The sequence below is a fragment of the Euprymna scolopes genome, chromosome 18, assembly GCF_053919585.1.
Source record: "Euprymna scolopes isolate OS-2025 chromosome 18, ASM5391958v1, whole genome shotgun sequence".
Lineage (NCBI taxonomy): Eukaryota > Metazoa > Mollusca > Cephalopoda > Sepiida > Sepiolidae > Euprymna > Euprymna scolopes.
Genome location: NC_136499.1, coordinates 81,804,475 through 81,829,689, shown reverse-complemented (window position 1 = coordinate 81,829,689; position 25,215 = coordinate 81,804,475). Strand labels below are relative to the sequence as shown.

The 25,215-nt window shown below is 35.5% G+C and overlaps 1 protein-coding gene across 8 annotated transcripts in view; it reads right to left on the bottom strand.

Annotated features, from left to right (window-relative positions):
• LOC145297666 (uncharacterized) overlaps positions 1 to 25,215 on the bottom strand; it is a 1,332,115-nt gene that overhangs the window by 218,906 nt on the left and 1,087,994 nt on the right. For all 8 annotated transcript variants that reach the window (XM_080143840.1, XM_080143841.1, XM_080143838.1 and 5 more), the window contains one exon: positions 3,045 to 3,338. In XM_080143840.1, the coding sequence (XP_079999966.1) occupies positions 3,045 to 3,338 (294 nt within the window). The remainder of the gene's footprint in view (positions 1 to 3,044; positions 3,339 to 25,215) is intronic.

The following is a 25,215-nucleotide window of genomic DNA, read 5'->3' as shown; positions in this document are numbered from 1 at the left end:
CGAATCTTGCTTCCCTGACTACTGGAAAACCGCTTCTGTGGTACCAGTCTTCAAGAATTCTGGTGGAAAAACTGACCCGTTAAATTATCACCCCATTAGTCTCCTCCCGATTTTTACCAAAATATTTGAATCCTTAATTAATCAAGCCCTAGCCCAACACCTAACAGCTGCTAAACTCCTGACCAACAAACAATATGGATTTAGGCAAGCCCATTCAACAGCAGATATCTTAACTGTAATCTCTGAACATATATACCATTCATTGGACAAAACAGGGGAGGGTAGAGCGATATCCCTCGATATGATATGGCTTTTGACAGGGTATGACACGATGGTCTTCTAAGGAAAATTAGATCATCTGGTATCACTGGAAGAATACATAATGTAATTAAATCCTTCTTAAGTAAGAGAAAAATCTAAGTTGTCCTCGACGGTCGTACATCTAAACTATATAATATAAATGTCTAGGGGTCTATCCTTGGACCTTTATTATTCTTGATATTCATAAATGACCTCCCTGATCAAATTGTTTTGGAGATAGGTATATTTGTTGATGACACCACTCTCTATAATAGGCACGAGGGGAAAACAAATGAACACATATCTAAGGAAATGGCAGAAACACTGGAGGATGACCTCCAATCTGTTGTGGAATGGGGACAAAAATGCTGCCAAGACTAAGCTTGTTTCCTTCAATAACTACAAGAAACCTTCTCTACCACCAATAGCAATGGCCAAGAACACATTACCTGAAAGTACTTCCTTTAAACTCCTTGGCCTAACATTTACAGGAAATATGAACTGGAATAGATACATTGAGAGCATTGTCAAGGCTGCTGCAAAGAAGGTGGGCTCTATCTACTGTGCTAGAAAACTACTTACGCCTGAAAGTACCTTGTATAAGGTCACCATTCGCCCATGTATGGAGTACTGTTGTCACATTTGGGCTGGTGCATCTGCTGCTTGCCTCTCACTCCTGAACAGAGTTCAAAAGAGAGTCTCCAACCTGATAGGTCCTGAACTGACATCTAAGCTTCAGCCTCTGTCGCATCGAAGAAATGTTGCATCCTCTGCCTGTTCTACAAGTACTTTAATAGTGAATACTCTAACGAACTATAAGTACTTGTACCCCCTCGACGTGACTACCCCCAACAAACCCGACAAGCAACTAAGCCCCACCCCTTTACAGTAGAGATCCCTAGGTATAAGAAAGTCTTTTACTCCAATAGTTTCTTCCCCAGAACTGCAAGACTTTTCCCAACTGTACTGACATGCAGAAGTTAAAGTGTAATGTGAATGTCTTGCTACTTATTTCATAATGCCCCTCCAACTTATGTCCCTGATAAAAGTACTTAAAAGTGGCACTGTGCCTTGTTTGGGGTGAAAATCGATTTAAAAAAAAAAAAATAAAAATAAGTTTGTTCTTAAAAATTTGTAAAAACAAAAGTGAAAAAGTGTTTTTCTTAAGATTTTTATAGGTTGAGTTGCCCAAAATAATCAAGTTTGTTCTTATAAATTTGTAACAAAAAAGTCAAAAAGTTAGTAATTGAGATTTTTAGGTTGAGTTGCCCTAAAACAAAGAAGTTTGTTCATATAAACTTGTATAAAATAGTAAAAAAGTGTAGTTGTTGAGTTTTTCAGATTGAGTTGCCCTAAAACAAAGAAGATTGTTCTCATAAAGTTGTAAAAAACAGTGTAAGAAGTGTAGTTATTGAGTTTATTAGGTTGAGTTGCACTAAAACAAAGAAGTTTGTACTTATAAACTTGTAAAAAAAAGTGAAAAAATGTAGGTATTGTGTATTTTTAGGTTGAGTTGCACTAAAACAAAGAGGTTTGTTCTTATAAACTTGTAAAAAAAAAATATAAACATGTAGTTATTGAGTTTTTTTTAGTTTGAATCGCCATAAAAAAAAAGCTTGTTCCTCTAAACTAGTAAAAAAAAGTGAATAATGTAGTTATTGAGGTTTTTAGGTTGAGTGCCCTAAAACAAATAAGTTTGTTCTCATAAACTTGTAAAAATAAAGTGAAAAAGTGCAGTTACTGAGTTTTTAGGTTGACTTGCCCTAAAACAAATAAATTTGTTCTTATAAACTTGTAAAAAAAAGTGAGAAATGTAGTTCTTGACTTTTTTAGGTTGAGTTGCCATAAAACAAAGAAGTTTGTTCTTATAAACTTGTCAAATAAAAGAAGTAAAAAAGTGTAGTTATTGAGTTTTTTCGTATAAGAATGTAATAAACTGCCCTAAAAAGAGCAGGATTGTCCTTAGATGGACAGAGGGAAATGCTAGTCTTCATTGCGGGCACGTCAGTTGCTGTTGAGATTTTGAGTCAATGATTAGAAAGACAGAAAATCAGGAGTTGGTGTAGACTGTTCACTGAACACCTCTAACATGCAGATGATTGAAAATAAGCCGACGGTAAAAACATTGTAATAATTAATTTTTAATTCATGATAATGCAAGCTGACATTTATATGCTGCAGTTGTAAAACTACATGTCGTTTTAACTTATCTTTCTTCACTGTATGTTGACCTGATTTTTAAATTATGAAATCAAGTAGACTTAAAAATATTAAAGTTAATTCCATTCAATAATATTGTTCCTCTGTTCAGCAACATTTGCTTTTGTTACTAAAAGCCACAACAAATTTCTATCTATACTTAGTTGACTGATAATGCGTGGACAACATAGATGTTTTCAAACGTGTTATTGCTGTTTTACCCCATATGTGCTGGTGAGAAGCCTTTCCTTGTAAATTTCACAGGTGTGAAAATCAATGTAAATAAAACTTACAGTTTATTTTTTCAAATTGAAACTATAATGTTTAAAATCTGAGAAATTCAAAAACAAGCATTTTTTTCAAGTTGTTACAGCAAATATTGATATTGTTTCCATCAATTATTTCGACTATTTCCCTTTTAAATTATTTCTCATTACAATTATTTCTCTCTAAAATTATTGCTCTTTAAACTACAATTTCATAAAATAATTTCCACTTCATGATGAATAAACACCAAAATGATCAGTAAAATTGTTCTTATTTACCTGGGCAAGCTTCAAGATTTCCCTCAAGCATGACCACCCATCTTGAAGAGGAATGCTGAATGGAACCAATTATGGAGTCGTGTTTGATTCTACCATAAGGAGCAACCCACTGCAGTAAAGACATTGTATGTGGGACACGGAAAACAGCCTTGGGCGTGACACTGTTATTAACAATCATGTAGGTCATTTCACGCATATGGGAGGTGAGAACATCAGACATTTCAATGTAGGGTTCATCCTTCTCTGATACCATCATCAACTTCTCCAGGATGTCACGACTACAATTCTGCAAAGCTACAAAAGATTTATAAAGGTAATAAAAGTAGGAATTCAGGAGAGCATGAAGTAAATAAAAGTGAAGCAAATAACTCTGCTAATTCTAAGACGTAAAACAAAACTAATTAATTAAGAAATCTTTTTAAATGTGGATGACAAAAAAGAAAACAAAACAGAGGAGAAAAGAATTAAATAATAAAAAGATAACTGTATTAAAAAAGTAAAAGGAAATAAAAATGTATGAACTGGAAAAAACGTTAGTGAAAAAAGGTCAGCTGATTAAAGTCAAAGTTAGAGCAAAAACCACAATAGAGAAAAAAATTAAATTTAAAGGAAACTGTATCATGACATACTGTGTTGTAGGGGGTTAATAGGTGAGGTGCTAATCGACCATACAACTAAGGAAGTATGATGATGCGCCTCAGGTTGATTCAGGATGTGTAGATGGGATCTGATGCTGGAACAAGTAGTCAGACATGGACAGACACTGTTGGAGTAATGGAGATTGATTTTATAGCCCTTTTCACATAGATATTCCAAAAAATTGTTAACTTTACATACCTCTGCTAATGAAAATGCAATTCTTAAGGCGTTTATCACAAGTACATAGATATATCTTCCTTGTTAATCTTTTATTATTTTTATCTCTAGTTTCTTAACCTCTCATCTTTCCCTCTTTATTCCTATATAGACAGACAATAATCCACATCCCTACTTTGTCGTCTTTACTTACACCTAAATTTCGTTCCTTATTCCTATTTTTAACAATATGTGACAAAACCTCCTGATAATAATTCCCTATGACACTAGACCTGCTATTTTCATTACAAACTTTGCTTTCATATAAGCTGTATCACCTGAAGAGGTCTCTAGTTGCTAGTAAGTAGCTGACCAGAACATGCTCATGATTGTGTAGTGACATATTGCTTATGTAAAAACAAATAGAAAGTATACCTTGTCATACTCCAGTATTGAACACTCTTCTATTAACCTCGTTAAACTCCATTAGTTCCTTTACATCTGGAAAATATTGACCTTTGTGTGTGTGTATATATATATATATATATATATATATATATATATATATATATGAGCAAACAGTTAATAAAATACGTTAAAAAACACTTTGAAATGAGTTAAAAACATATTTAATCTGAAAAGGAAACACTAGATAAACGGATCGTCCTTAATCCGCAAAGTTTCGAAGAAATACTCTCCTTCTCATCAGAGGGTAGGAATTAGCCAAATGCGGGATCGGATTTTGCATGCAGAAGTATTTGATGAAACAACAAGTAAGTCAAAGATCTTACTTGAAAACAAAATAAGTTAAGCAGAGGAAATATGGTAAAGAAAAAGGTGATTACACATGAATGGATAGTCTGGTGGAAGATAAAAATCCAGTGACGGTAAAATCCAAATGTAAAACTTCAAGAAAGTTAAAAGACTTTCCATTTGTACAAGTAAAATCCAAGGAAATCCCATAATTGGAAGAAGATGGTCCATAATAATCCAAAGGCAGAAATCCATGGAATAATTCACAAAAATGTGTACAAGGAAAAAAATAATATTAATAAAAGAAAAATAAGATGTGCTTTTCACTCTACTTCCGAGACATAACTATAAATAAAAAAGATCTGGGAAGAGAAAGGAGAGAGAGAGAAAAAAAAATGATAAAGTTAAATATAAAATATAAAATAAAGGGAAACAAAAGTCAAAATGACCCAGACAGGAAATGTTAAAGGCGCGAAAATATATATAGGGCAAAATAATATAGGTCAACTGAAATGTACAGGTCATCACTTAAAAAATGTCAGCAAGAGTTGTTAAACGACACTAAATGGAAAATAAAAATAAATAAATAAATAAATATATAATAAATAAATAGAAAATAAAGAATAAATAAAAAAATAAAATATAAAATATAATAAAAAATAAGATATAAAATATAATATATAATATGAAATAAAATAAAATAAGAATAAAAATAAAAAATAACAATTATTTAAGGGGAGAAGATGGCCGGTATCTGCAATTTCAGGAAAAAAAAAAGTAAGTAAATTCATATAGTAAAATTTAAGTAAATATACAAACAAGATATGAAAGTGTGGGTAGATTGATATATTAGATAGATAGGAAAGTTTAAAGAATAAAACGAAAAATGCAGATAAAAAACCGGCCATGCAAAGAAGAGATAAAGAATTAAAATAAAGGATTATTAAATCATAAAGTATTAAGAAGTATGTCGAAAAACGATAAAGTTAAAGAAAAAATATTTTATATCTATATAAAGGGTAAAAGTAATAACTATGTAATTTCAAAATTGCCATAATTAAATTTGGACTTATGTTTACAGAAAGAGATCAGTTCATTTTTAGAATTTATTATATTGTTACTTTGAGGGGAAGTAATTATAGTTATAGCTTCGGTTGTGCAGAGGCGACATGACTTAGAGCCTGGAGTATAAGACTTAACTTTTTTATAATAGTCCATTTGATTGAGAAGGGATAATTGTTAGAGTTAAGTTTTTTTAATTAAAGTGGTTAGAGAAGTTCCTTGGTTATTATTAGAATTATGGTTGTTAAAAGAAGAAATGTGGTTTGATATTCTTTTCTTAATTGATGTTGAAGTAGCGCCAATATATGTATGTACTTTATTAAAAGCTCGAGGTCTGGTATTAATATTAATTTGCTGATTTGTATTAGTTAAATGGTTTGAATTTTGTTCATAGTGTTCAACAAATGGCGGGACAATGTCTGTATGAGGACTATTTTGGAGGGGATAATGAGTGTTGTTAGTGTTAGGATGGCTGTTAGGAGAAATATTATTATTCTCATTAATATTATGATTATTATTATTATTTTTATTATCATTATTATTATTATTATTATTATTATTATTATTATCATCATCATTATTACTAGTTGTATGATTGTAGATGGAAGGGCTGCTCGAATGGTGTATTGGATTAGTAACTATATCAGATGGAGGATGGGAAGAAGAATAACTTAAAGACGAAATATTAGTGTCTGTTATGGGAGGATTGTGTGGGAGCTCAGTAATAGTGCAAGATATATATATATATATATATATATATATATATATATATATATATATATATATAATAAGACAAGAGTATGAAATGAAAACACAAAACTATATATAGGTAGATATAGAGTGGATCATTTATTTAATAGTGGAATACAGGCAAAATTTGGGGGATAGACGGGACTCTTTATGCCAGGGCATTTCGAAGCCTAACGCTTCTCATCAGAAGAGCAGAGAAGATGCTAGGTAGCATGGGGGAGATGCGGCGTCTAGCGTAAGGTTCGTTAGGGATGAAAAGATTAAGCCCCCCCCCCACAATAAGAAATAATGTAAACATCAGCGTAGTAGACTTAAACTAAACCTTCCACCCAGTAGAATTACTTTAAAACTTTTAAATGTACCGAAAATATAACCCAAGAAAAGCTCCCCCTGATTAAATCCAGCCAACCCCCGTCACCCATACAGACATATATCCTCACTATCATACCCCTCCGACTACCAGCAAAACGTCCCATCTAGTCGCAGACTCCTACTGATAATATGACCTAGATTTGAACTCAGTTGAATTACTCCTGCTTTAGGCAATTACCATCATCGGAGCCTTTGTTGAGAAAATACAGTTTTTTGTTAGCCACATTAGGAGGAATAGAATTCACCAGACTAAAAGTATCCACGAAAGACCAACCCAAAAAAAATACTTGGAGAAAAATGGATACTTAAAGGACTGCTAACAACTATACTTCTGAATCCTTCAGAGATTAATACTAATACAGAAAGTAGTTATGGCAATTCGATGGACCTTACCTCATGTTCACAAGCGAGAAAGTATGTATTCAACTCTCTAGGCTTGGCCTGTCTATTTAAACATAAATCTGATGGCCATCTAATCGAGCTTCAAGAAAATTATAAGTTTTAAGGTGGACGCTTGATACTACCGCTCCTAGTGAAGCAATCTTTTAATTTAACCCAACGGGCCTCTATCCACCGAACTATCACGTTTAACCGACTTATTATTCAAATTTCTTTTTTTTTTTTACGGATATATCTATGTGGGCGCATATATATGTGTGTGTATATATATATATATATATATATATATATATATATATATATATATATATATATATATACATTCTCTATATTACTGTATTTTATTTTATACGAGTCCACTAAGCCATCACCCCTCAACCCTATTTCCTGCTATTCTAACCCCTTAACTGTCTGTATCCCTTTCTTTCACGCACCTGTAATAATGTAGTGTTTACATTATTATTATTGGTGTTGGTCGTGGTGATATTTGAAGGTGGCAGCAGAAGAATTACCATTATTATTACTACACTGCTTTTATCGCTATTGATATATCCTGCGGTGGGTGGCCGTAATAAAAGGATATTCAAGAAAGGTATTACACAAGGAAAATAAATGGATAAAGAGGTTCTGAAGTAATAAAGAAATAGAGAAGTTTATTGAGAATATTTACAGAGACAGCATGTTACGTTTTAAGTGTTCCCGCCCAGGGAAGGCTCTCACAACCGGTGACCGGTGATAACATTCTTTCGATAAAAAGTTCCAGCGGTGAATTGCTCATCTCGCCATAACACCTCCCCCTAAGACAATTTCTCCCAAGAGAATTTGGCTTAATATCGTTTGTTTTTGGCTTGGGGCTCAGCCGGTTAACTTTTCTTTTCGCCCATGTACTTTTTCTCCTCAATATCGTTTGAGTGGGTGGAGTTGGTGGAGAAGCTGGAACTCTCAAATCTGGAGTAAGTTCTGTTAAGGGTTGGGGAATATTAAAAGAATCATACAAAACCTCTAGGGGCAGGTCATTTTCTTCTGCCTGTTTGTAGTCATCAGTGTGTCGAGGTTTTAGCTGATTTATATGCCTGCGACAGTCGAATTTATTACTTCTTACAGAATATAGCATGTGTCCGATTCTTTTCATGATAATCCCCTCCTCCCAAAAATTTTTTCCACTCCTGTAATTCAGGAAGAATATTCTGTCACCAGGTTTGTAAAACCTTGTTGGAAAATTTTCTTTTGTTGTTGTTACTCTGGTTGCACTTGGTAAAATTCTGTCAAATACAGATCTGATTTTCCGTGCAAACATCAGTTCGGCTGGTGACGAACCGGTATCAGTGTTTGGGTTCGGAGTTATCCTGTACACCGATAAAAATTGTTCAAGACTCTTCAGTGTCCATGCCTTGGTTTTTCTTCAAGGCTCTTTTGAATGTATCGACGAACCTAGGCCATTTGATCTTATGTGGTAGATTGCCATTGTTAAATGTTCAATGGCTAGAGCCTTGCAGAATTCTTCAAATTCTTTGCTGGTAAATTGGGTGCCATTGTCGCTGACAATAGCCTTAGGCACTCCAAAACGACTGAAGAGAACTCTTAGTGCATCTATTGTACTCATCGAAGTAGGGTGTTTGTATTTAAACACTTCTGGCCATTTTGTGAAACTGTCGACGACCACTAAGAAATAATGTCCATTTAAAGGACCTGCATAACCGATATGTAACCGAGTCCACGGTGTATCAGTCTTTGGCCACGGTTGTATCTGCACAGGTGGTGCCTTTGCTGCTAGCTGACACCCTTGACACTCTCTTACGAGTTTTTCAATGTCCTGGTCCATCCTAGGCCAATACGTATATCCATGCATTAAAGCTTTCATTCTCGACATGCCTGGATGACCACTATGAAATTCTTTTAAAATTCTTCTCTGAAGCATAGTCGGTATGACGACTCTGTCTGCGTACATCAAGGTTTCAGCACAAATTGAAAATGGTAAAATTTTAGGGTCTTTCTTTGATTTTCCATTTAGTTGCACCAACTTTTTCATTTTCACAATATAATCATCCTTTTCTGCTGCCTTATTTATTTCGTATAGAGTCACTGGTAACTCTCTGATTGTGTTGCACAGTAATCCGGAGAGTTCTTTTTCCTCTGTCAATGCAGCTATTACTGTGTCTTCCAAAGGTTAAGCACACTTTTGGATGAGCCTGGACAGTCCATCTGCATGTCCGATATTTTTGGATGAAATGTACTCCATTTTAAAGTTATAATTTAGTAAAATGATGCTCCATCGCTGGAGCCTGTTCACAGTGTGCGTAGGTATGCCTTTTTTAGAGCCAAAAAATAGTCAATAAGGGTTTGTGGTCGGTTTGCAAAGTAAACATCCTTCCATGAATAAATCTATGGAATTTTTTAATGGCATAAATAATCGCCAAGCTTTCTTTTTCAATTTGAGAATAGTTTCTTTCAGCGGGCAAAAGTGATCTGGATGCATGGGCTATTGGCTTTGTTGATCCATCTTCAAGTTTATGGAGAAGAACTGCTCCTACTCCGTAGTTACTTGCATCTGATGCAACAATCAATTCTTTCTGTGGATACCAATGTGCTAGAGCTAAATCTGATAGCAGGTATTTCTTAATATCTTCAAACGCATTTTGGCATTCTTTTGACCAAATCCACTTTTGTCCTTTTTTTAACAAATCATTCAATGCTGCTCTCAACTTATGCATGTTTGGAATATAAATAGCATGATATTGAGCCAAACCCCCCCAAAAATTGTAATTGGGCAACATTATTGGGTGCTGTCATCCTCTCGATTGCTTCTGTTCTCAGAGGATCCGGTCTTTTGCCTTGGCTGTCGATAATTTGACCAAGATATTTTATCTGTTTTAAAAAGAATTCACATTTTTCGGCACTTAACTTGAAACCAAATTCCTCAATTCTTTGGAAAACTGCTCTGATGTGTTCCTTATGTTCCTGTACATTTTTACTTTTGACAAGGATGTCATTTAAATATGCGATTGCAACATCTAAATCAGCAAGCATCATATCCATTATTTGCTGAAATAGTGCTGGGGCTACTTTTAATCCAAAAGGAAGTCTTTTTAGTCGGAAAAGTCCTAGATGTGTATTGATACACAAATACTTAGAACATTCTTCACTGACTTTTACCTGAAGGTAAGCTTCCGATAAGTCGATTTTGGAGAAAATTCTACCTCCATTCAGCTTTGTAAAAATGTCTTCAGGAGATGGAAGTGGATAACTATGATCCATCAGACAGTCATTAAGGCCTGTAGAAAAATCGGCACATACCCGAACCTTCTTATTTTTCTTTTTAACATACACAGTGGGGCTCGCCCACACAGAATAGTCAACTTTTTTGACTACACCATTCTTCTGTAGTCTTTTTCGTTCAATTTCAATATCTTCTTTTGAAGAAAAAGGCACATTTCTTTTTGGTCTAAAAATAGGTTTCACATTCTGTTTTAATTCAAAATTTACTTCAGTTTTGGTGCACACTCCTAATCCCTCTGAAAAAACTTTGGGGAATTCACTTTTTAACACTGCCAGAAAATGGTTATTTTGTTTGGAATTTTTCTTTTCCAACGCTCTTACATTATTGCAAAATGAATTTATGGGTAGCTCCCATAAATCAAACAAAATAATCCAATCACTTCCAAAAAGGCAAGAATTTATTCCTGGAACAACTGAAAGGTTTGAGGAAAAAGTTTTCGATCCAAGAGAAACACTGCAATTAAATTCTCCCATGAATTTTAATCGCTCTCTGGAAACACCTTTTGCAATTTTTTGTGTTTTTCTCAATTTTGGACCACCAATTCTCTTCCAGGTCACTTCGTAGATAATTGATATATCGCTACCTGTGTCTAAAAGTAGCTTCACTGAGTGACCATTTATTTGTGTGTGAACGAATTTCCGTTTCCCTCCTTATTTTATTTCTTCTTTGGACAAGACCACATTTACTTTTGGCTTCCATTTCCGTCTTTTGTCTTGTTTAGTTCGGCAGTGGGATGCCCGGTGTCCCACTAGGCCACATTTGGTACAACGTTGGTCTTTATAAGGGCAGTTTTTTCTTAAGTGCAGACCCGCACAACTCCAACATTCAAAACTTTTCCCTTTGTCTTTTGGAAATGTCTTCTGTTTTACTACCTGGACTTGGGATGTAACTTTTCCCTCTATCCTCGTAGTGCCCCTTTTTACATTTATCAATTTTTGACATTCTTCTGTCACTTTTTGCAAGTTCATTTCCGAGTCTTGTTCCATGATTGATAATATCCTTGACCTTAAATCCTTGTCCTTCGGTGCTGTCAGTCCCTGGACAAATATGTAGCACTTAAACATGTCCACTGATAAATCCTTTAATTTAAACAGTTCACACTGGGCGTTGACTTTGCCCGCATATGTGACAATGTCACCAGTTTCGTCTTTTGACATATTTAAACACCTATACCGTGTATGAAAAAGACTATCTCTTTCACCGAATATAACACACAAAATTTTCACCGTTTCAGAAAAAGAGATCTCTTCCGGTTTTTTAGGCAATATCAAATTCGTGAATTTAGTATTTTCTTCTGTGCCCATTTTTTGTAGTAATAGTGTTATTTTTTCCTCATCCGACCACTTCTCGCATCGTTTTGTAAATATCGTTTCAAACCTACGATAATAGGCTGGAAAAGTGTCACCTTTTTCTGGGTCATATTTAAACTCTGAAAGCGAGTTCGCTATACCCTCAGCCGAAAAAAATCTGGATGCACCCTCCTTAGATTTTTCTGACAAAATCGTTTAACAAAATAAGCGATTATCCGTCGTTTGTTGTATTACAAGAGTTTCGAAACGTTCTTGTTGAATTAGCATTTGTTTTTGAAAATCCATTTGGGCTTTTTGTTGAGCGATTAAACTCTCAGTTAACGTTTTCATCAACGTTGCTATTTGTTCCGATGTCATTTTCTATTTAAATGTATCAATAGCAAGTTAACGTATACCACAGAGAAAAAAAAAATATTGTTCAAAAACAAGATGCTTATTTTCACAGAAAATTGTCAACACATAGGAAAGTTCCGAAAAAAAAAAAAAAATCACTGTTAAAATAACACTTGACAAAATTTCAAGAGACTCTTTTTTCGTCTACTTCAGCAGACACACGTAAACTTCTTTTAAAAATTTTCTTTATTAAATAAACACAGATTCCTCAGTATTGTTCATTTGTTGTTTTTTTTATCGTATTAACCAAATACAAAAAACACGTAAAAATATCTCTCATGAAGAAAGTCACAATTTACACACACACACACACACACGTTATATAACGTCAACTCTTTGGGAGTTTAAAAAGAGAAAAACGGAGTTTAACTCGTAAATAATATAAAAATTATTTTTTACTTGCGGAAATTTGTGGCAGACACCAGTCTTTCGCTTTCTCAGAAGGTTTTTCTTCAATTAAAAGTGAACTTTGTGAACAACAATTTTCAGAATGTTCTCGGTTACCACGTGTTTTTTTTTTTTTTTTTTTTTTAGATGAATTTATAGTTCGTATCTCATCCTCGTCGCCAGTTGATATATCCTGCGGTGGGTAGCCGTAATAAAAGGATATTCAAGAAAGGTATTCCACAAGGAAAATAAATGGATAAAGAGGTTCTGAAGTTAATAAAGAAATAGAGAAGTTTATTGAGAATATTTACAGAGACAGCATGTTACGTTTTAAGTGTTCCCGCCCAGGGAAGGCTCTCACAACCGGTGACCGGTGATAACGTTCTTTCGATAAAAAGTTCCAGCGGTGAATTGCTCATCTCGCCATAACAGCTATTACTATTGTTATTATTATCATTGTTTTTGTTCATCATTATTATCATAATCTTCATTATAATTGATATCATTATTACCAATACTGCTACCATTATCTCCATCTTCAATGTTATTATAGTATTTTGAATTTAACTTTATCATAACGATTGGTAACATTATATTTAATGTCTAAATTTAAAGTTTACTTTTAATTTTGCCTTTATTTTTATTTTATTCAATTTATTGTATTTTTCTTAATATTACATTTTTTTTTGTTCATATTTAATCTTACATATAATTTATTTCCAAATCTATTATTGCGACTATTATTATAACTATCATTACTATTATCCCCCATACTATTATAATCACCCTACTACTATTTGGTATATTTTTACCACTCTCATAAGTAAATATGGTTCCCTTACTATCCCATTTTAACATCAATATTTATACTTAACCTTTTACTTCATATTATAAGCAATCATAGCCATTGCCTTCCTAATCCCTGACCGACCCCTCATGATCATATTCACTATATCATAACAGCAGAAAATTATAAATATACTGCCGCATACTACCTCTCCGTTTTACAATCTTACTTAACCCCCCCCCAATTAATTAAAAAATTACCCACTCCATAGAAGATTGACACCACATAAACCGTTAAAATTAATTACCACACAGCAGCAATACATTCCCTATTCAACCAAAATACATATACCACTTAATCTCTATACTATGCTAAAGACAATTTATATTCTTATATATCATACTATATATAATAAGCTTCTCCTTATTTACTTAGAATCCATTAAAGCTTCCCCCAGCACTCTATAACTCCTCTTATCCTTTTCATCCCTAACGAACCTTACGCTAGACGCCGCATCTCTCCCATGCTACCTAGCACCTTCTCTGCTCTTCTGATGAGAAGCGTTAGGCTTCGAAATGCCCTGGCATAAAGAGTCCCATCTATCCCCCAAATTTTGCCTGTATTCCACTATTAAATAAATGATCCACTCTATATCTACCTATATATAGTTTTGTGTTTTCATTTCATACTATTGTCTTATTATATAAGCTCCAAAAATTATTGTTGAGCTTGACATTATCCGGTTAAGTCTCCTTTTATGGAATTGATCTTTCTCTTTTCCTTTTACTTAAAGCTATATATATATATATATATATATATATATATATATATATATCAGTTCAAAGATTCAACACCCACCATTGTTACAAACTGGATATTAAACTTACAAAATTAATCTCAAACAGCAAATGGAGAACCATAGGATGCCCGGATGTAATACAAAATTACTCTCAAAGAACTCTCAAACATCGAAATTGAAGCCCTCAGTTTTGGACTAAAATTCGCAACTGGCATACATTCAAATTTTACCACCGGCACAATTTTGAAGAATTACAAACATGAAGATACAGATTTTAAAAAAAGGTTTCATACAAGGTGTTATTTCAGTTGCAGTTACTCAGCCCTATGAAACTGTACTTTCAAAGAGATACATAGATGCCTTGAAACACATAACGAATAACAAGAACATAATTATATAACTTTAAAAAAAAAATGTTTTTGTCACAATTGAAAGGTTTCATGTTTCCTACATGCTCTCTTGAGTTTTGCACGGTATACCCTGACTATTTAAAAACATTTAGTACCCTTGTAAATTTATGCCCTCTATTGACTACAACCAGATGCTAGGGACTGCCAATTGTTTGCTGAAATAGCAAAGGATGCCAAACTCACTATTTCGAAATCGTTTTTAGGCTTGTACTGAGATTTTGCAAAAAAGAAACTCAGCATAAAAACTGTTTTGAGAATCTACAGCTATCAATTATCAAATGGGTAGTTCATCTGAGATACAATGAAGTTACTTGAGAAAAAGCAAGTGTACAGCTAAATTTTCTAAGCACCTTACAGAAAGCTTTACGGTTGACTATTACCTTGGTTAAGTCCATAAACAACTGATAAAGTCGTACACACTATTCAATACACTTTTTTCGCCTGCCTCTAAAAGCAGACTAGAACTTAGGAAGCATATCTGGACGGATATACTTCTTTATCCAGTTTAACAAGAGCAAATACTTTTCCCACTGCTGTTAGAAGAGAAGTACCACAGTAATTTCTACAATCTGACATTTTTATGCTTTCCTTTATAGAACATATTCAGGATGGCATCTATTCAATCTTGAGCAACTGGATCATCTTGCTATACTGACTACACTAAAAGGTGGATCGAACAGTGAATAATCATACCATCATGTTCCATCAGCTTGACAGGATTGCCATTTAGTCCAAGAGTTTTATTTGAGTTAACTCTCAATCCAAATGTCTCAACATCTTTCTCATGCATGGTATCTCTTACTTTCTCCCAGTTGTAATCAGAGAAATCCACCTGGTAAAAGACAGGTATTTCTTATGACTGAACCTTTCAACTTGGAAACATAAATTGAAATGACTTGCCGACGAGTAGAAATGTTGAAATTAGCTTTGACTACATCAACACACATTACTTTGGCTTTACCAAAGTGTTTTTGATCACCACATCAACATGTTACATAATCAAGTGGCTATATCACAGAGTACATAATTATTGTCATGAAAAGTGGTGTTAGGATAGGCCTAATGTTATCTGTATGCTGATCAGTAATTACATGCTCCTCACCTGTCAGGATTAAATGTATAACAATCTTTTCATTACTACAAGACTTTTGCACTAAATGGGTGTCATTGTCTGAAGGAATATCTGTACAATGATGGGTAGTTTAGTTTTGCATGACACTTAAGTCTCTTTGTCAGTTTAAAATATTGAGATTAATCAGAAAAAAGAAAAAATCCTAATTAAGAGAAATCAACTTTTCAAACCACCAATAAACTGGGTCTATTCTTTGAGGATTGCAAGTATAAATAGAAGCATTGCTCATTTTCCGGTAGAGCTTCACTTAGGTCCACACAATTTAAATCAAACATCGGCACCTTCATTGCAGGCTATCATAGATGTGATATCCTCAGGTCTGTTACAAGTCGGGCAGATCCAAATTATTACACTCTCTTCTTGTTGTGGGCTTTGATTTATGTCTTGAGAACTTGAAGGTTGCATGTCTATAAGGTCAATTTCTCCAGACTGTTGAGAAAATTCCAGAGGAAAGAGATGCTTGATGGATTGTGTGTCTATAGCTCTGTTCCCTTTCCTCACCTTTACCATGTGCATTAAATGGTCACATCCTTGGATTAGTTCAAAAACTTCACCTAGGAACCAGAAAGGCCTTGGCTTCAGGGAGCATTTATTAAGCATTTTTTACCTTAGCTTATTTTATTTTCAAACAAACATGCAGCTAGTCTTGGGGACCTTTCTCTAAGACTCAACAAATCGCTTTCATGCCAAACCTTCCTAAATTTAGTTAGGTTTTCTTTACGAGAATGAAAAGTCTGAATTAATTCAATTCAACTGAGTGGGTTGATTGTTTCCAGGTACTGGTGATCACATCTCATCATCATTCCCTGGCCAATATTTGTATTCATGAGTGAATTAGGGGTCAAGACATCCAATCAGCATCATCAGAGCTCCTATATGCGAAGGGGGAGGCGACTATTTAATGCTCTTTGTATGTTTCATAAAATTGTTAGTAGACCAAAATAGTCTACTTTTCCTCTTCCTATAGTCTTATATAGGCAAGATTTTATGGTCTTGATAGACCTTTACCAACTTCCACCGTACCAAAGAGAAAGTAGTAGAATGGTACAATGCTTCAAATTATATGGACTGAACCTCTCTTTGAATTCAACCATTATCACCCCCTTGTTGATGATTCTAGCAGCAGCATTAAACATGCAGGCATTATCTGAATAAAGGTGCAATGGGATTCCATATGCATTCGTAAACCTAATAAACGCTGGAAGGAACAATCTTACTGTAATATTAGGAACGAGTTCTAGATCAACAGTTCTAATGCTTGTGCATTCTTAATGTCTTTCTGGCTTGCAATATTCAATATCCTGCCAATCTTACTTCATTAAATGTTGGCTTCTCTAATGGTAATCTTGAATTATCAATTTTGTCAGATGATGCCTTTTTCCCAGTAAAGCAGGATTCTGGACTTAGTATAATATATAACCTTCCTATTCTCCTTCTTGATTGTATAATGTCTTTGGGGTCCAAGAAAAGGTTAAAGTTCCTCACCAGTTTAAACATGCTTTTGCCACCAGAGTCTAACAAAAATTCCAACTCCACTGGAAAGGATTGCTTTTGCATAGTCTGGAGCAGGTGGACATTTGCTTACTTAGCCTGTGGATGAACTTAAAGATTAGTGAAATCACAGTGATCAACTTATTTAAGCTGAAAAACTTTTCTATTTTGACTTCTGCGGCCTCATAACTAACTGCAAAATGAACTTGTTCTATCTGAACCCTGGAAAGGCAAACCAGCTATTGATGGCACCAGAAGGACTCCTGTATCTATTGTTATGATCATACCCCACGCTGGGACTACGTAAAGGCACTCATGTAACAAAATAAAAAAAATTAAAAATTAAGGAAAAAATAAGAAAAGGTCCTCTGGGTTTGATATATTTTGCCAAACAAAAGGAGATTGGGAAGCTCTTTCAAAAACCTGTAAAATATGGAATGTTGAATGAACAGCACATGAATGGGATGCAAACATGAATATTAAATATATATATATTTATATGAATATTAAAGTTTAAATCAATTTTATTACAAAAATAGACTATGGGAGAAGAGGGGGAAGAAGAAGGTGAGATTAAACAAACAAACAAAAAAAACAATTACAAAGATGGGGGGGGGTACTATGATAATGCCTGAAATGCAGAGCGTAAAATATATCAACAAAAGAGTAAAACAAAAGGAAACATTAGTTCATCACAAGGGAGAGAGAAGACTTGGTTCGTTCTTTTTCTTGTATGTGGGATTTAGTTATTTTAGTTTTTCGTCCTGGGCTTATTGGTTAGCCTTGCGCGAGCCTTTTCTAGTCTCACACAAAAACACGCGTTCACATTTCAAGCTATATTACTTGTTGCATGCATACGCGCACACAAACATACGCGCCCACGTCCAAACACGTACATATATTCACGCTCGTGTACATACACTCACATTCACGTGTATATACACACACGCTAACATACACACATGTACTCACATACATGCACGCATGGACAACGTCACTTCCCCTTTCAAAGGAAATCCACACATGCGCAAAAGACACACCGGAAACACCTATAAAAGGAAGAGACAAGCTGTTTCCAACCCTTTCTTTTTAGGACCAGCTTTCAACAGCGTGCCTTTTCGGCATGTGCACGCGCATACCTCACACCACTTGCTACTATGTGGGACAAAAAGCTGTCAGACCGTACGTACATTTTATACGCTTTCTCTCTCCATGGCCTGGATTGACTTTTTCTCATTCTCACTCTTTCTCTCTCTATCTACTACTTGTGCCAGAGAACACCACCTCGTAGCTGACGGCTAACATGGCACACAGTTTAACTGATGTCAACCCTCTATCCTTTTCTTTGTCTACACGATGGACTGCCATTTCTCATTCTATTACATTACTCACTTCTCTTCCCACGCGCGAACAAACGATAGTGACCCGAACGTGAGATGAACACAAATTTCCTTTTTTCTTCTATACTACCAATCCTGCAACAAATGATGTTTACACCCACGCGGACATGAACACATGTTATATCTAAAACATTCTTTCTTTTCAACAGTTAATAAACGACACGTTTATCTTATCCATCAATTGAGTTTTTGTTTCCTTCAATTTCATTCGTTTCATTATTTTCTTTTGTAAGGGGATAAGGATTTATATATCCTAGTCCCTTACAGCCTGGCTTTATCGTATTCAAAAACATACATCCACAACTCTGGGGAATATCTCCTTCGCTGCTTGATCCACAGCCATTTTCATTGATAAATTCGATCTTCCACTTAGCCTTTAGCTCGCACTGGCACATTTTGCTTAAATTCACCAGTGAAATGTCTTTTGACAAAAGTGGTCTTTATTTAAATGTTAACTTATAAGTTTTGCAGGTTGTGTTTTTGTTTTGGGTTATTTCGTATGCATCCATTGTAAACAAGTTTGCTCAGTTTAGTTTTTCATCGAGGGAGGGGTATTCCATACCCATAAAAGCTTCATTTTTGTTGACTACCCAGAACAGGGTTTCATCATCTGATCGCCATGACTGCTTGCTAAAAAGTGTATTAAAAAAAAATTTTTTTTCTATCTTTCTCCTTTTTTCTCTTTTCTCCCTTTTCATCCGTATTTTGCTTGTCTCTCTTTTTTTTTCTTAGTCTATTTTTGGGTCAGGCAACCGAGTGACCTAATAAAATAGCTGACTCATCCTTATAAGGTAAAGGGGTGTTGAAACCTGTTAAGCCTTTCTCATCCTCTCTATTTTCCTCTCTATTTTCCTCGTTACAGGTTTGGCCTCTTTTTCTCTCACCTAGCGATAATTAAAACAAAATAAAAAGCAAGATAAATCTTCCATCGGCTAAAAAAGATGAGATTTAAAATTTAAAATATTTTCTTTCTAAAACACATAATCTAACACAGCGATTATGTGACACCATTCATGTCCCTTGTACCAATGTACTTGTATCAAGTTTATTGTCTGACCAGATTAGGATTTGGTCTGAACTCCGCACCAAAGATAATGACGGCAGTTCTTAAGACAGTGTTGGCCAAAGACGATGCAGTGAAGAGAGGCACTTGCTCTTACATCAACGATGTACTAGTGGACGAAACAGAGGTGACTGCGGAAAGGGTGAGAGAGAATATCAAAGCATATGGACTGATGACAAAACCGCCTGAGTCACTGGAAAACAGAATGGCTTTAGGATTTCGACTACAGAACAATAAGACAGGAAAATTGATGTTTGGACGAGGAAATGAGATCCCTGAAGTCAAGGTTGACCTAGCCAAGAGAGAGCTTTTCTCTATATGTGGAAAACTGGTTGGCCACTACCCAATAGCTGGATGGCTGCGAACTGCGTGCAGTTTTATTAAAAGGCAGACTGGGACAGACAGTTGGGAAGATGCAGTTGATCAAAAAGTGCTTCTCATGATACAAGAAGTTATTGCAGAAGTGAAAAAATGGACCCTGTGAGAGGAGAATGGCATGTAAAGGAGGGCCATGAAGGGGTGATATGGACTGATGCTAGCAGTATAGCATTAGGGGTATTATTGGAAATAGGAGAAGTGGGTGTTGAAGATGCTGCTTGGCTACGCAAAAAGGATGATAGCGCCCATATCAATGTTGCGGAACTCGATCCTGTGATGAAAGGCATCAATCTGGCTCTAAAATGGGGGCTACAGATAGTGAACGTTAAAACAGACTCTGCAGTAGTGGTGTCGTGGATTAAATCGGAGTTGTTCGGTGATAAGCGGATCAAAACAAAAGGAGCAGCGGAGATGCTTATCAAGCGTAGACTTGGAGCGCTGGGAGACTTGGTTCGAGAATTTGAACTAAAGGTAACTATTACCTTAGTTCTGTCACAAAAAAATAAAGCAGATGGGCTGATAAGAGTCAAGAAAGCCTGGCTACACAAGGAAAGAGACGGGACTCCAGCATGTTGTGCAGTAGAGAATTTAAAAGACCTGCATAACCTGCATTTTGGAAAGGAACGGGCCCTTTACTTGGCAAGAAAAGTAAACTCACACGTCACAATGCAAGACGTCCAAAAGGTGGTGGAACAATGTAGGGAATGCCAATCAATCGACCCTGCACCGGCTAGACATGAAAAAGGGGAACTGCATGTTGAAGAGAATTGGCGGAGATTGGCCATTGACATCACACATTATCAATATGAACCGCATGTAACTATGATTGATTATGGGCCTGGGAGTGTAGCGATATGGCAGAAAATCAAGAATGAAACAGCAGAAGAGGTAAAGAGAGTTGTCGAGGAGGTTTTTATGGAAAGGGGGCCAGTAGAAGAGGTGTTGGCAGATAATGGTACGTCTTTCCGCTCTGAAGTTTTTAGAGACTTATGTGCGAAGTGGAATGTGGGGCTATATTTTAGAGCTGCATACCGTCCAAGTGGAAATGGAATTATAGAGAGGCACCATCGCACTATAAAAGCTGTTGCATCAAGAAGCCAGATTTCGCCCCAAGAAGCAGTTTTTTGGTACAATATGACGCTGAAGGCTGGTCAAGACGAAAATTTAGTGCCGCACCGGTCTATTTTTTCTCATGAATGGCGACATCCATTGGCTGTAACACAGAGAGAAGAACAGGCCTGCATGGATATCGCAGTTGGTGAAGAGGTGTGAGTGAAACCACCCAATTCTCGTTGCACGACTCGCTGGGGAAAAGGTACAGTGACTGAAATACTCTCCAAAAACAAGGTAGCGATTGACGGAATGTCTCGTCACATTTTAGATATACGGAGAGTCTCCTTGCCATCAGAGGAAGGGGAGGTTGATGCTGATGTTGAAGTGTCTGAATGAAGACGCCCAGCATGGATGGCGGACTATGATACTAATTATTGATCTTAGAGATCAAGGGGACGTGTGGTTAAAAGTAAAGAACCTTACCTCATGCATCGTGCGGCTCATGTTAGGAAAGAAAAAAAGAGAAAATAAAAATAGCCGCCCCCTGGTATTTATGGACTGAAAATCACGTGATGTGACGAGAGGGGGGAGGGGGTATGCAAATGAGATGTGGTTGGGTCTCTCTATAAAAGAGCTGTCTTCTTTATTTTGGGCGTCAGTGTGGAAAGTGCAGAGAGAAGAGAACAGTTGGATTTGAGTTTGAGACTTTTGATCTGAGGTTGAGTTCAAATTTAACGTCAGTTAAAAACACCGACAGGAGCTCTAATATTAGGAGGGATTTGGCACATCAAATAACTTAGAGGTCTCAGACAATATCTTCCTCTTAGTTGTTGCCTCCATATTGCATATGTGGTGGTGGGTGAAGCCTTTATGGAATCTTGAACAGAGTCATAAACATATCTCAAGACCTTTTTCTAACCAGAGTCGAATCCTGATAATGTTCCATATAGCTCTATTTTCTTTTCAAGCTGTGCACAGTTGAAATTGAAAGACTGTAAATCAACATTCCCTTTCTGCAGATGCTTACTTACAAGTGCAGATAGAATTGCTGCATTATTACCTTCACAAGGTTGTCTACATAAAAATTGGACTTCAGTGCTTCTGAACATTCATTCCAAGGGAATTTGTCTACATGAAACTACATAATTTAAAATAAAGAGGCTTACATTGAGCCAAATCTACTGGTTTGTACCAGTAACAATGCAAGTTTTCACCTTTTTCAGAAAATAAAAAACGATTATGATCCTTTTCAGACACTAGGCGAATCATGAGAAATGCCTTTCTTATTTCAGCCAACAAGACATATTGGTTTGTTCTGAATCACATCATCAGTTCTAACATGTTTGCCATAAGATTTACTCAGGCATATGCTGCTTTGTTTAATGAGACTAATTTTTTATGTTTATTTGAACAATTGAACACAATAGTACATTGGTTTATCAACTTTAGTACCAGCCTATAGTGAATCCAGATGTAGTTTGGAGGGCATAATTATTTCTGCGATAATACCCTTGTCTACTTGCTGCTCAAAATCTTGTAGATAGTAATTATGTAAGTTTTTTTGTTTCTGGATTCTTAGTTACCTAGTCTAGGGTCCTGAGAGCAGCATTTTGGTAATGATTTTACTTTATCTTTCATACCATTGAAGGTGTACATGATAAAGACTGTCATTGAATGTGATGAAATCTCTGAACTGTTTTACCTTCTCTTTATCCAAGGTGGATAATTCTTTGGCACTAAGCAATCCAATGGAGTCAAGTTTAAACATGGTTTATAACACTCATTGAATATTACTCTTTCAAATCAATTTTTCAAGGGGTCTGAGTAGAATTTCTCTGGATGAAGCACATAGTTGATTCTGGAAAAAAGGAAATCATGGACCAATGCAGCAGCATAATTAACATGTAACCTTTTCTGTTTTTAATCTGGTCATTGTATAGAAAATAATAAATGTTTTCAAAGGGGATTAATTCATTTTGTGTATCAAATACCATACATATATGCCAATTCCTAGCAACCCATCTAAAGTGATTAAATATTATGCATAACTAGAAGTCAGTACGAGGGCAAATCACTCAGATTAATTAGAAGAGAAAGGTAAAATATGTCATAAATACTTCACAAGAATAAGGATGTAACAAGATACAACTTTTTGTTTTTAGAGATGTATGGATGTAGGGGTAAGCCTGTTTTGGGATCTTGGACGTCATGATGGAAGAGAAAGGAAAAATCGCATAAAGTTACCGTCATAGTTATGGATTCCATATGCACAATAGAATTTGGTGCAGGGAAGGGGGGTTTATTTAGTTAAGGGTGATGTTTCCGATTTCTTTGTCAAGTTCTAAGAATTGTAGTGGTACTCAGGTCTCATAAGATCCCTTTTTCCACCACAAAATAAAAAAAATCAAACGTGAAATAAACGGTGTAAATAACACAAAAATAATAAGTAACAAGTGAATCATTTTTTGTGTCCAAAAGATGTGTCTGGATAGACAGTTCTTGCAAATATGAAAGTTATTGAGACTATTCATTGTTTTAGCAAGAAAAAGCAGAGAGTATCCTTTGTTTTCTCAGTGAGAAAACAGGCTTAATTTTTGTGTATGCTAGGAGAAATAAAGAAGAAGGTAAATGTCCTTGCATGCGGCTGAATATCTGCATTATTCGCAGTGCATGTGCGTGCATGTGGATAAACGTTTCTCTGTGTGCGTGCATGAATGTGGATAATCGTGTTTTGTCATGCTGGCGGAAAAATACGTAGCAACTGAGTCATTGACATGAATAGAGAAGTGAGCGAAGAGTGAGGAATGCATAGTGCGAAGTGCTGATTGAGAGTGAATAAGTGAGTGAATTCATTTAAGTATTTGTTGATCGGCTCCCAGGAGATGTGAGAAAAAAGGTTTTGAAAATTAAATCTTTCTCTGAGCGTTGATTGGCCGAGAAGTGCACTCTTTTGTCATGTGGTATGCTTTCAACTACGTCCACTGAACAAAACACATTTTAAGTTTTGTTCCACGTAGAATTTGCGTGGGCATATTTTTAAAAATGTTTACACCTCTGAAATTTATCTTTTTTGTTTGTGCGTGTAATTGTGTTTTTATTTATTTGTTATTGAACAAGAAGTGAATGCTATTTTTTAGGTGTGTTTAGCCACACAAATACTCCCCCAGATTGTAAAAGATGTAAATATTTTTCAATATGTAATGTATTCCTTCAAATGTTTCGGTCAGTGGACTTTCCAACCAATTTTTGTCATGGGTTTGGCATTTGTATCTTTTTTTGGGAGTTTGCTCTGGTAGAGAAATTGTCCTCAACGTATGCTGGTTTAATTTGGTCGATCGCGATGTTATCCTTCCTTTCTTTCCACAGGACAGTAAAATATTTTTTACACCTGTCCAAAACTTGATAAGGTCCTTAGTAATATAGACAAAGTGTTTTTTTTTCATCAATCCTGATGAACACATATTTACAAGTGTGAAGGTCATTCGGAATATGAGTTTGCCTGTCAGCCCTCCTGCTGGAGGTAAAATTGAGAGAAGACATTTTTTGTTTTAACTCTGCCACAAATGTAGTTGTGGGTGCAATGTCTGTGTTCTCATTAAAATATTGTCCAGGTAATGTCACTGCTGATCCAAAAGCTACTTCTGCTGGCATACTTTGCAAGTCTGTTTTTATCGTGCTTCGAATCATTAAAAGAATTAATCGTAAATTATCCATCAAGTCTGCATTGTTAAGACTCGTAGCCAAAGAAGTTTTTAGCTATTCATGCAAGCGTTCGACAAAGCCGTTTGAGCAAGGGTGATAAGCTGTAGTCTCTATGTAGTTTGTTCCTAATAATTGATTAAATTCTGTAAAGAGAGTCGATTGGAATTGTGAGCCTCTATCCGCTGAAGGTACTCCAAAGATTGCTAGCCAATCCTGTAGTATAGCTCTAGCTATTGTTGCAGCCGATGTGTCCTTGATGGCTATAGCTGTAGGCCACCTGCTAAATCTGTCGACTATGGTGAGGATGTGGGTGTGTCCTTTTTAGGTGGATAATGGTCCTACCAAGTCGACGTGGATATTGGCATCAGGCGTGCTGAAAGTGCACAGTCATGACTTTGTGTGCCTGTGAATTTTATTCTTTTGACAAGGTTCACACATATTAATCCAATTTCGAATAT